This window comes from Acomys russatus, chromosome 3 (assembly GCF_903995435.1).
Source record: "Acomys russatus chromosome 3, mAcoRus1.1, whole genome shotgun sequence".
In the NCBI taxonomy this organism is placed as follows: Eukaryota; Metazoa; Chordata; class Mammalia; order Rodentia; family Muridae; genus Acomys; species Acomys russatus.
This window is the reverse complement of record NC_067139.1, coordinates 37,346,697-37,358,480: the sequence shown is the minus strand read 5'-3', so window position 1 is coordinate 37,358,480 and position 11,784 is coordinate 37,346,697. Positions and strand designations below refer to the sequence as shown.

The 11,784-nt window shown below is 56.8% G+C and overlaps 1 protein-coding gene across 2 annotated transcripts; it reads right to left on the bottom strand.

Annotated features, from left to right (window-relative positions):
* Positions 1–225: 225 nt before the first annotated feature.
* Positions 226–10,226, bottom strand: Unc5a (unc-5 netrin receptor A). Of its 2 annotated transcripts, XM_051171817.1 has the most exons (14): positions 10,056–10,226; positions 9,731–9,834; positions 9,389–9,569; positions 8,635–8,802; positions 7,895–8,059; positions 6,494–6,682; positions 6,083–6,385; positions 3,349–3,436; positions 2,918–3,086; positions 2,521–2,754; positions 2,245–2,394; positions 1,999–2,163; positions 1,308–1,486; positions 226–1,126 (listed from the first exon to the last, which is right to left on the bottom strand). In XM_051171817.1, the coding sequence occupies exons 1-14, from the start codon at positions 10,186–10,188 to the stop codon at positions 961–963; spliced, it is 2,394 nt and encodes a 797-aa protein (XP_051027774.1). In that variant the 5' UTR covers positions 10,189–10,226; the 3' UTR covers positions 226–960. The 2 variants fall into 2 exon arrangements, with proteins under 2 accessions (XP_051027774.1, XP_051027782.1); XM_051171825.1 differs by lacking the exon at positions 8,635–8,802.
* Between the last annotated feature and the right edge of the window lie 1,558 nt (positions 10,227–11,784).

The window sequence follows — 11,784 nt, the reverse complement described above, 5'->3', positions numbered from 1 at the left end:
GCTGTGTACATAAGGCCAAGTGTAAGTGCATGAACGCACTTAAGACAGAGTCAGGACACAAGCTTCACATAACAGGCCCCACACAGGGGCATTGGCCAGCCCCAGGAACGGGCATGCCACGGCACACACACTTGCCATTGTACAGCCCGGGACTCCCATTGCATATTCACACGCCCCGCTGGGCAGGGCACCTCGAGGCTGGGGGCAGGGAAAGGATCAGGGAAGAGCCATCGGGTGTCCCTGGGTGGGTGGGAGAAGGGCAGCATGTGAGAGGCAGATGTGTACCGACACCGGGTGTGAGAGACATGAGCAGCCTCCAGGTGCACAGCATGAGATGTGTGTAGTGGGGGAGGGTCCTGCATGACCTGGGAGAAGGGTGCGTGTGAGATGAGCACACAAGGCATGCACGAACACATGCCTGTGTGGTGATCGTGTGCCTGAATCCAAGGGCCAGCCCCTGTCCAGCTGGGGCCCTTAGTCCCCCAGGCTTGAAGCCAGGCCCCTCAAATATACCCCTACCCAGCAGGCACAGAAATGTTTGCATAAGGCCCACCTCAGGCAGGAGCTCTGGGGGCCATGTCCCAAGCCCAGCATGTGTGCGCATGCCGTGTGTATGCGGGGCCCCTGGCAAGGGACAGGAGGAGAGGTAGCATCACACGCATACACACACACACACAGATGGGCTGGGCTCAGCCCAGGCTCCAGGCACTGTCCACTCTGGGCCCTGGGACCAGGGCAGAGTAAGAGCAGGTGGCGATACCAACCTGGCCAGGCAGGCCATGGAGGGATGGAGTTTGGGCAGGGTCTGAAGGACCAGCATCAAGGGACAACTTCAGCCAGGAGGGGGCCTGTCCAAGCAGCTCTCCCCGGGTGTGGGGGTAGGGCCCCTGTCTGGCTTTTGCCTGTCCCTGGCAGGTGCCAAAGCTGGTGAGAGTGTAGGCGTCAAAGGCCTGGCTAGTCTCAGCACTCGGCCTCTGACACTGTGAAGAGGCCAGCATCTGGCTGGCCCAGTCCGGCCACCGCTGCCGCCAGCTGGCCGAGGTTGCCGTTGGGGAAGTGCCGTGCCTCCCATAGGTTGAGGATCATGGCTGTGGGGCTGGGCTTGGAGGCAAAGAAGCTAAGATGGCTGCAAAGAAAAGGCAGGCAGTCTGTCAGTAGTCTAGCCTCACTCCAGGCTGCCCTGTCATGACCTAAGCCTAACCAATGGTAGACACCCCCTTCAATACACCGCCAGTGCTGTGGCAGCCTGTAAGCCTCCTCTCCACCCCATTTGCCCAACCAGCCCGCCTCTGCCCATCTCTACCCACCTGTCCAGGTGAAGTTTCTGGGCTAGAGTCCGCCAGTCGGCACCCCGGCTGCAGGGTGGGTCCAGGCTGGTAATGATCTTCTGCCGAATGAGGAAGGGGATCTTGAAGGCACTGGGGCCCACCAGGGCTGGGACCCCCCCTTCACTCTCCAGAGCCAGCAGTTCAGCAAACCTCGTGTCCTGGATAAGGAAAAGTACGCAACAGGTATCAGTTAGAAACTCTGACCACTGCTGCCTCTGCTGAGGGGGTTTCCAGACAACCCCAGACAATGGGGGCAGCAGGGGCACTGGGCACCCTCACCCTGATGCGCCAGGGCCCTACCTTGTGGTCTCAGAGATGTGGTCACCTGGCCAAAGCCAATGTTAGAGAAAGCCGCCCCCTCCCCAGGACTATTGCTCTTAACTCACCACATAGTTCCTACTGCCAAAAAAACGCCCTTTCCAACCCTGCTGTCTGTCAAACTCCTGCTCCCGCTCATCCCATAGGCCCCACTGCAAAGTCCCCCTTTGGAGAAGCCCTCCAGGACCTCAGGCCAGCCCTACTGCCTCCTGTTCCCCATAACTCATCTGCACTTGCACCTGGGAGAACTAGCGGGGAGCTGAGTAAGGCTGTGGCTGGTGGGCAGCGAGGCCCAGAGGTGGAGCGTTCCTGGGGATGGCTGCTCCTGGCAGCCCCACCCTTCTTTGCTCACCTTAGTGATGTTGAAGTCGATGCTGAAGCTCTGCCCATCGCCTTCCACCTGCCACACCCACACCTTGCAGGCCAGGTCACTGGTGCTGGGCTTGATCCGCTCCAAGGTGAAGGTGCGATGCAGATACTGCTGAGCGCCATTCCAGATGTGATAGAAAGGGATCTCCTGTGGAGAGGGACAAAGAGAAAGCATCAAATGTGCCCCCACCCCAGCCCCTGGAACCCTGGCTGCAGGCTTGGGCCTCACCTGGTAGCTGACTAGGAGCTTGCTCTTCCACAGGGAGCTGGGCACGTCGTGGATGGACAGACGCAGGTTGTGGTAACTGTCTTTGAAGTGCAGGACTCGAGGCTCCTGGATTAGCTGTCCACCCAGCTGCTTCTCCAGCTGCACCACCTCCTGCAGTGCCCGGGGTGGTCAGCAAGGCCCGAGGGTGCGAGTAGCCCTCCCTGTTGTCCCCCAAGGCAAGGGGGTCTGTATGCTTAGGGCCGGGTGGTCCACCAACAGGGCAGTGTGTGGTAGTACCTTGAGTGCATCATGGGTGTCGTGCAGGCAGTACACACGGATGTTGTACTCCAGGGAAGTGCAGGCCACAGGAGCAAACAGGAGGAGCCTGAGGCGCTTGGTGGCAGCCACGCTGAGGGCCTCTCCCACCAGGGCAAATCGGCCTAGCTGCTCAGTGAAGACATAGCAGGCACCAGCCTCCAGCTGGCAGTAGTAGAGGTGGGAGGGCGACTCCTCACCAAGGTGCAGCACGTCCTGTGGGCGGGGCCTAATGGGTCAGTTCCTAACCAACATAGGTGTCCTCACAGCCTTCAGGCCACCCTCAGCAATAAGAAGTGGCCAGGACCACATAGCTGCCAAAGGAATGGGAGGCTATGCCGACTCTGGGGCCTCAGATCCTGTACCCTACCCTACTTACCTCCCAACTGCCCTCGCAGGACTGCTTTTTGAGACGCAGGCTCCAGCTGTCAGGGCTGGGCTCTCCGCAGTGGTCCATGGCAAGGATGACTGGCCGGGTGAGCAGGACTCCAGGGGGCCCACAGCTAACGATGGGACTCAGCAGGGTCTGACAGCCAGCTAGGGGCAACCTCAAGTGGGGAAACATGGGTGGGGAGGGAAAGGCGTCAGTGGCCAGTCCTAGAGACTATGGGGCTAAGAGATGAACATTGGGTAGGGCACCCGGCACCCTAGGGACAGGAGCTGCAAAGTAGGGTGAGCTTAAGTGTGCCTCATCCTGTCCTCCCTCAGGCCAGGTCAGAACAGGCATGGTGGTGATCTAGTGATATGGAAGAGCAGGCCAGGCAGATGTGGGTACCACCCCCCTCCCACAAGCAATGCCGAGGCTCACACCTCACGTCTTCTGGCTTGTGCAGTGTGAGGTAGATCTCATATATCTTTCCTCGGGGGATGGCATCTGGGGGGATGAGGAGGCTGATTCCTGTAACAGCAGATGGGTCAGGGTTTACTTATCACAGATACCCATCCATGAACTAGCCAGACCCATGAGTTTCCCCTTTAGGCAACCTTCTCTGGGGACAGGGTGCTTCAAGGACTACCATACTGTCCCACCACCCACACAGGCACGACTCTGAGTCAGGGAGACTCCGAGAACATCTGAGGTAACTCAGCTAGGGGAAAAAAAAAAGCATAACTAGGACAGAAGATGCCAAGTATGCTCTCCCCAATTCCCCTGTACAGTATTTGGGACCAGGGCATTTTTTGGCTTAAAACCTTCCCCATCTTCCAGGCTTGCCGTTTAAGGCCCTTTCCTCTCATTCCAGTAGTACTTCCACCCTACCTGTGCTACACTCAGCAATCCTGCAACAGTGGTCCCTCAGCCCTGACCAAGCTCCTCCTCCGTTAGTCCTGTCCCTCTAACAACTGGTCATTTCCTGCCACTGTCTCTACCCTTGCCTGTGGGGATGGGTCTGTAATAGCTTTCAAGGGCCGGGATCTAGGGCTCCAGTGACTTCCTGTTCTGCTGATGCTCCCAGAAGCTTTTGGGAGCAGTATTAAGAGTGTGTGGAGAAAAGGGAGTTTCTTGGTGGATACAGGAAGGACAGGGCTGAGGAGTCACAGAGTGTGGCATGAGGCCCCCATATCAGGAGGGGCCTCTTAGCGCATGCAGGAAAAGGGGAAGACATTCTGCAACTTTATCCCCGACGCAGACAGATGTAGCTCCAGCGTATGCTGGGCTGAACCGTTAGGCCATCCAAGTGTTACATAAGGACATTATAGTCTACACTTAGACAGTGGCAGTTCCATAGGATCACATGGCCTCCTGACGTTGGAGTGGCAGGTCTGTGTAAGTGCGCTCTACGACTGTTTGACCAAGAGCTGAAACCCAGAAGAGGGAATCTAGTGACTGCGTGCTTGCAGCCATTGCTTCCCTCACTGGCCTGTGCTGCTTCTAGAGCCCGATGTGGCCAGTGTTGGTGACAGTCACACACATCCTGGCGTGAACGCTGACTCTAGGGGAGCATTCAAAACTGAGTGCTCATGCTGGGTAATCCAGAAGCCGAGAGGAAAAAAAGATGCCAGCTCCAAGTCCAGCGAGGAGAGAGCCAAAATCACACCAGAGAGGGGCACAGGGGAGAAAGGGCAGCTGCTCACACTGCAGTAGCCACCCTCTGTCTGCCTTCTTGTTAGAGCTGACAGGCACCATCTCACCCTCCTGCTCCATGAGGATTTATCATACCCTGTCCTGGGGGGATGTGTGAGGCATGGGCAGCAACAACAGATGAACTGGTAGGAAAGGTAGAGGGATGCTTATGAGCAAGGGGCAGCATCGTGTGTGCAAGTGCCAAGGGTCTGTAGTGGCTGTCACACACAGAAGTGCATACATGAGGCAAGAGACACTGCAGCTAGCCAGCAGAGGTAGCGCATATTAGTCTTGTCATGTGGCCTTTGTCAGAAGAGATAAGGAACCCTAGAAGGAGTGGGGAGGGACATGATCAGCTCTGGGCTGAGGTGAGGGAAGGTGTCATCATCTGGCAAGACGGGAAGCAGGGGGAGGCAAGGGGTAAAGAGCGGGAGCCCAAAGTGACCCGAGGCCAGTTTCTAGCTTAAGGAACTAGCCATTGCTAACAGTGATCTGGGGAAAGCCAGCGAGGAGGTAGCTGTGGGGAAGAGTGGGAGACACTTCTGTTTTAGGCACAAAGAATCTGAGGTGCTGTGAGACATCCAGATGGAGCTGCCCAAGAGGCAGCTGAATGCGGAGTGCTAATGCCTAGGAGAACTGGGGGCCAGGATGGAGGGGTGGGTGAGATCACTTGGAGGGAAATGGCACAGGGAGGGAGCTCTGAGGAATTCCTACATTGGAACAGCCAGAAAGGGGCGAGGAGATTAGGGGTACGTGGGGTCACTTAAAGAGAGGGAACAGCCGGGCATGGTGACACATGCCTGTAATCCCAGCACTTGGGAGGCAGGCAGATCTCTGTGCACTGGAGGCCAGCCTGGTCTACAAAGTAAGTCCAGGACAGCCAGGGCTATACAGAGAAATCCTGTCTTGAAAAATCAAAAACAAAACCAAAACAAAACAAAACCAACAATAACTGAAGAGAGGGAGCAGAGGATTTCAGGATTGGGTGGCCAGCCCTGTCAGAGGTGGCAGTGATTTCTCCAAAGATGGCCTCAGGAGGGCCTATGGATTCTGTAACAAGAGGTCTCAGGGTCCCCGTATGGGACACTTCTGTGGAACGGAGGATGGGATCCAGGATGCAGTGGAGGGTCTAAGGGGGTGCTCTGCTGCCTTGTCATCTGTGAGCCTCTGGGGTCTGATGCTTTGCCCTACCCCTGAGCCTGAGGCCCAACACAGAACCCACCACATGTAAGACTGACCAGCTGACAAGCGAACAGACAACGCTCTCATGTCCACAGGCAGCAAGGAGACACTAATCATAGCTGCACCGTGGCTCCAACTGCATTCTTTCCTAAACCACCTGCTTTCCTGCTGGCCAGATGCAGCCCCCTGCACTGAGGCTGCGGCCCTCAGGAGGAACACCTGGGCTGCTTCTGCCTCCTCTGGAAAGATGATCAGACTAGTCTCAACCCCTTGTGCTTCTGTGGAGCTCCGGGGTCCTACCTGTATTAGGGATCATCAGCCGGCCCCCGAGGAAGTTGAAGGTCCCGTAGGCCATGTTGCTGGTACCACGGGGCAGGGAACGAAAGTAGTTTTGGGTGGAGAGGCGGGAGACAAAGTCCTCAGCCTCAGAGGTGGGTGAGCTGTGGTGCAGCGTATGGCGGCCACTGCCCAGTGGGCTGAGCAGATGACCATTGGAGAGCTGGAACTTGGGGCTGGGCCCGTCCTGCCGGGGACACAGACTGCCCTGGTAGGTGGTGGTGGTGGTGCTGAGGTCTGGCTGGATGGTGAGCAGATGGGGATTGTCTGCAGGATAGAAACAGACTCAGGTATGGCTCACAGGGGTTCCTCCTCAAGACCCCTTGCCTTGGGGGCTCAGGCAGAAGAGTGGGGGATAGGGTGGGGGAGCCTCACCCGCTTTGCTGGGTTTGATGCTGACAGGCTGGAAGCCTGAGGTGAGGATGGACGAGTCGGCCACGTCTGAGTCCAGTCCCTCCTTCTTTCGGCAGTAAATGAGGATGAGAACAAGCAGCAGCAGGATGAGGCACACGGCCACAGCAACAAGGCCGATGTAGAGGGCCACGTCCTCAGGGCCGGAAGCAGCTGCAAGGGAAAGCAGGGCTTCAGGGGCCCATGATCTTACACCCCAGGAGAATCAGGCCTCACTACTCCAGTGGGCATGGGGCAGGGGAGCGTGGGGTTGGCGTGTGTGCACTCTAGGCTTGAACCTGCTACCCCCTCGCTTGGGCCTGAACAAAGCACATTCCTCACAGGCATAGATTTGGCCTGAAGTTGCCAAGAGAGTAGAGGAGGGAAGAGCTACTTCCCTGGGGTGAGTGGTCTAACCTTGGCTGCTAGGCTGGGCGCCACCAGGGCGGCTGGGGCAAGGTGAACTCCTAGGATACCCAAAGTATGGTACTATAGTTTGCATATGCCGCTGTGGCAATGTGAGAGGCAGTGGGGCTTAATGGGAGGGCATTATACCCTTGAGGCTCCCAGTCCACGGAGGCTGTCCACCTCCCTGTGCCTGTCTCTTTCTCTTTCTGACATGTGATCTCTCTTGTATGCAATACTGACACGGTGCCATCTGTCACTAAATAATGTGGCTTGACTGGCTAGGGATGGGGGCATGTTTGCTGGAGCCAGTATGAGGCTATTTGGAATTTGAGCTCTAAAACTAATAAGGCTCTTTTGCTATTTCATTATATAGTAATGGAAAATGGACAAAGACATGGGTGATCAGCTTCTCATGGGTTTCCAGGTCAGTTCGATCTCTTGTGTACCACCAGCCCTGAAACTGGGGCGGGGTGGGCGGGGACCAACTGCTGTGAGGAAATTCTATTGATTTTTGAGAGTTTTGCATAATGGAAGAAATGTCCATCAGAAAGGAATTGACACAGATAATTAGGTTTTTAATTGAAAGAATAGGGGAGGGTGTAGTCTAGAGAAAAAAAATCCAGCAGAGATCTTTAATTGTTAGTTATGGCCTTGTAATTAACAGGCCTCACAAGCCCAGCATCCCCACAGGATTTGTGTGTGCACGTGGGGGATGGGATAATTTCAAGGCTGTGGGGAGCAGATGGGTGTGCGTGAGTCAAAGTTCACATCTGTGCATGTCTCATGAGGAAGGTGGTGGTAAGGCCGTGTGAGCACATGGATGGGTGTGCTAGAGATGAAGAGGACCTTTGGGGTCCTAAGCTTTGGAGACACAGTCCACAGCAGGAGAATGGCTGTCTGACTACAACCTCTAGGGCTGGACAGGGCCAACTCTGGCAAACTGAAGTGAGCCCTGAGGTTCAGAGAGGAGAGACTCACTGTGCAGGCAGAGGTCACTGGTACAGTTGCGGGTGTCCAGGTCAGCACCCCGGCACTCCTCACCTCCATTGCGGGGTGCTGGGTCAGAGCACTCACGGCTCCGCCAGTGGGTGCAGTCAAGCCCACAGGCCGACCACTTACTCCATGAACCCCAGTTCCCGTCCACTGGACAAGAGAAACAGGCAGAAAGCAAACAGCACAATCAGCTTAGGATGCTGGCCTGAGTGGCCTGCCTGAGTGGGCCCACTAGTCACCTGAACCAGGCAGGGCAAGCTGGCTTGGATTTGGGACCAATGCCAGGGTCAGGCCCTCCAATCTGTAGGAGCTTGACTGTTCAACTAGCCTTGATGACACATGCTAATGACAGGGAGGCGCGATGATGCCAGGGGCTGCTTGGTTCTTTCCACCCAGGGAAGCTGTCCTGGTCCTGAGGTGTAAGGGCTCTTAGTCACAGGATGGCCCTTCTGGTCCCAGGCACAGGTGGATTGTGCAGCCCCAGGCTGAGCCTAGATCCTGTCCTCAGATTGCATCTTAGACCCTAAATTGAGCCCAGGCCTGGACATAGACCGAGCCCTGACTCTGACCACACTGTACTCTGATCCCCACCTCGGACTGAGCCTGGCCCTGCGAGGCAGGCGAGTGGGATGGAGCCATGGGGGGGCAGGCTGGTGGGTGCGATGGAGCCAGGCCACGGAGATGGCGTGGTGAGGAGCGATGCAGGAGGCGGTGGCCGCTGGTACCTGGGCACAGAGTGGCGCAGGCTGTTTTCTGGACATTCTGCCCCTCACAGAAGGCGCCCCCGTTGAGAGGTGCCGGGTTGGTGCAGCTCCGGCTCCGTTTCTGCCAGCCACGCCCACAGCTGGCGCTGCAGATGGACCACTCAGTCCACGTCGACCACCCACCGTTCACTGGCCGGATAGAGAAGGACTGGGGTCAGGGAGCGGGGGCTTCCTCAGACATGCTGGTCCAAGGGATGGGGTGGGAGGGCAAAGGGCCTGTGAGCTGTGAGTGTGTGGGATGCTGCTGTGCTGGGAGAAACTATGAGGGGCAAGCCTAGGACGCTGGACCCTAAGGCCTGGCAGCACCTTCTTTTGGCAAGTGTCGGGGTGGCCAGGTTAAACTGCAGTTCACAGGGCACCTCCAGCTGGAAGCCAGCTTCTCACAGGGCAGCTCCTATACGACCTCCCTCTGCCTGCTCTTGGGGGGAGTCTCAAATTATGTGGCTCTGGGGGCTGAGAGGCACAAGAATGACCCGATATGTTCCTCCAAGCCTCATCTTATCTCTTCATCTCTCGCATCTGTGTGCACTTGCACTCACAAAAGACCAACAACCTGTCCCATCTCTTTGCCTAGATACGGCCCTGGCCTCTTTCCCAGGCCGCTGTCTGGTCAGCCTGGCCCTTGCTCAGTGCCTTTCCATGGCATGAGCCACACGTCACTTCCCTGGTGGCACCTCAGTACCTCTTCCTATGACTGGGGAGCCCCAGGACCCACCATAAACAATGACAGCAGCAGAGGCACTGCGGCGACGGGCTACGATGTTCTTGGCCACGCAGGTATAGTTGGCAGTGTCGGCCAGGCGGGCCTGCCGCACCACTAGGCTGTGCTCCCGTGTGACGTAGACATTGGGATCGACGGAGGGGTCCACGAGGTCCTCATTTCGGAGCCACTCCACCTAGAGGGAGAATCCACTACATGGCCGGCCCCACTCTGGCCTGACCAGGGTACAGAGTGACCACTGCGGAGGTGGCAGCCAAAGGCCAGAGCTTTAGTGGGATCAGAGGTCTGAGAGCCCTGCGTCCGTCCCTGTAGAGTGGGTGCTGTGGCCCTACTCACCTCGGCAGGAGGGATGCCTTCTGGGGGGCGACAAGGCAGCACGATGCCCTGTTCCAGGGATACTTCTTTGGCCAATGGCTCCTGCTCAAAGTTCTTGCGCAAATCTGGGGGAAGAAAGGTGTCTTTAAGCATCTAGCTCAGCCCAGCTGGCTTTCGGCCCTTGGCTCTGCAAGAACCATGACACATGACAGAAGAGGGTGCCAGGTGCACCAAGAACAGGGGGGTGATAAATGTCCCCAGGCACTTCCTCCACCCATCACCTCCTCTCTAGGTGATGCCCTCTAGTGACCACTCCCCTACACCACAGGCCTGGCCCAGTACTCACAGGCGATCCGGATGTAGGCCTTCTGACTTTTGGTGGTCCCCGAGGAGCTCCATGCCACACACTGGCACCAGTATTCCTCCAGCCCAAACACTTTCTCTACCTGCTGCCTTGAAACGTTGATACGGACCTCCATGGTTGGCAGCCCTGCTGGGTTCAGGGGCTACACTGAGTCTCCCCGTCCCGGCCGGTTGACTCCCTACAGCACCACCTGCTGCAGTTTGTGGACAACATGAGCTTTAATCCCAAACAGGCTGCTTTGGTTTGTCCACAGCTGATAATTGTTTCGAGGGGCCCGGAGAGGGGCGTGGTCTTTGCCAGCTGGAGTTAGTGGCATGCTGAGGATTCTGGGAGAGTATAAGTACCAGAGGCCAGAGGAAGGAAAGGGCTCCAAGGAGAGACAGACAACCAGGGGAGAAGGTTGCTTGTTGGTCCTACTGCGTTTGCCGTTTGCTGCTGCTGGAGTGCTGGATATCCTGATGACTGAGCCGAACTTAACCAGCTAGAACTAAGTCTAAAGAGGTCTATGTCCCCTGACCCTCTAACCTTTTTTTTCTCCTACCTAGGGTCCAGGGGTTGGAAGAGAGGTAGAAGCTTAAAGAACCCCAAATGAAATAGAGTTTTAAAAAATAGCACCTACACGTAAGGAATGTGGCCTCTAGAACTTCCATTCACTCTCTTTTGTCACCAGAGACCTGCCTCAAGTAAGTCACTGAAAGAAAGGTCTCTAAAGTGGTTACTCATGGAGCTTTGGGTAACAGGTTCTAAGAGAGGACACGCTGAGCTCTTTGTAGGTGGAGGGAGGGTAGGGTAGGAAGTCTGCTAACCTCCCTGGAGGGCTAGCATGAGATCTGACAGGTGATAATGTAACAGCTATTACCATTACAGCTGCTAGGCAGGATAGGGATAGCCTCCTGGGACGAGGGTTTCCCCGTATGCCAGGGTGGTATCTCACCCGGGCCGCTGCTTCCCTCCCTGTGCTCTGTCGGGGTGCCCCACTCAATAAGGAAGCAGGTGCAGAGGGACACGTGATTTGCCCCAAGCACCAGGGTGGTCTGAATTCAGTGTAGCCTATGTTCTACAGTCACCTGGGTGGCCTAAGTGTGCTCATCCCCCAGGAGATGACAGTATGCAAGGTGAGGCTCAGCATGGGGGGGGCGGTTTGGGGGGAGGGAAGGGGAGGGGCGCTGGTGGTTGGAGGGGTCTGGGTGTGCTGGGAGAAACCCAGAAACCTTCCTCCCATCCCACTCAGACTTCCACCTTCTGCAGCATCCAGAACCAGACAGCAGGGTGCTTGGGGGAGGGGCCCGGCCCCGTTTTAATTTGTGTACTGGGAGATGGCTGGAGCCCTGAGGGTTGGGCCAGGCCAGCTGGGGGCCTGTTTGGTGAGCAGCACCACCCACACCTTTGAGTGTCCTGCTGCTAGGCAGACATAGGGGCTTCACCTCCACCCATGCCTCAGAGCCAATTACCCATGTAATTAGGAACAAATGACTTGTGGGATGGTTGTAGATTTGGGTTAAAATTATAAGGAAGCCCTCATCCAGGTCTCCTCAAATGGATGAAAAGTAGCCTAGGCCCTGGAACTTCCAGGAAGGCTCTCCTGGCATCCACCCTGACATGCTTACCCATCAGTCCTGCCTTCCCCCCCCCCACCCCTCCCCTCCCCAATCCTTCATACTGTAGCTCCACCCAGAACCGCCCCCTCCCATCACCCTCACCCCGTTACCCC

Coding starts and splice junctions, on each gene's coding strand:
- Unc5a (XM_051171817.1), bottom strand. CDS start 10,188: ATGGAGGTCCGTATCAACGTTTCAAGGCAGCAGGTAGAGAAAGTGTTT. Junction 8,060..8,634: donor CTGCGCCACTCTGTGCCCAG/GTACCAGCGGCC, acceptor TCTCTTGTCCAG/TGGACGGGAACTGGGGTTCA. Junction 6,683..7,894: donor CAGTGACCTCTGCCTGCACA/GTGAGTCTCTCC, acceptor TTTCCCTTGCAG/CTGCTTCCGGCCCTGAGGAC.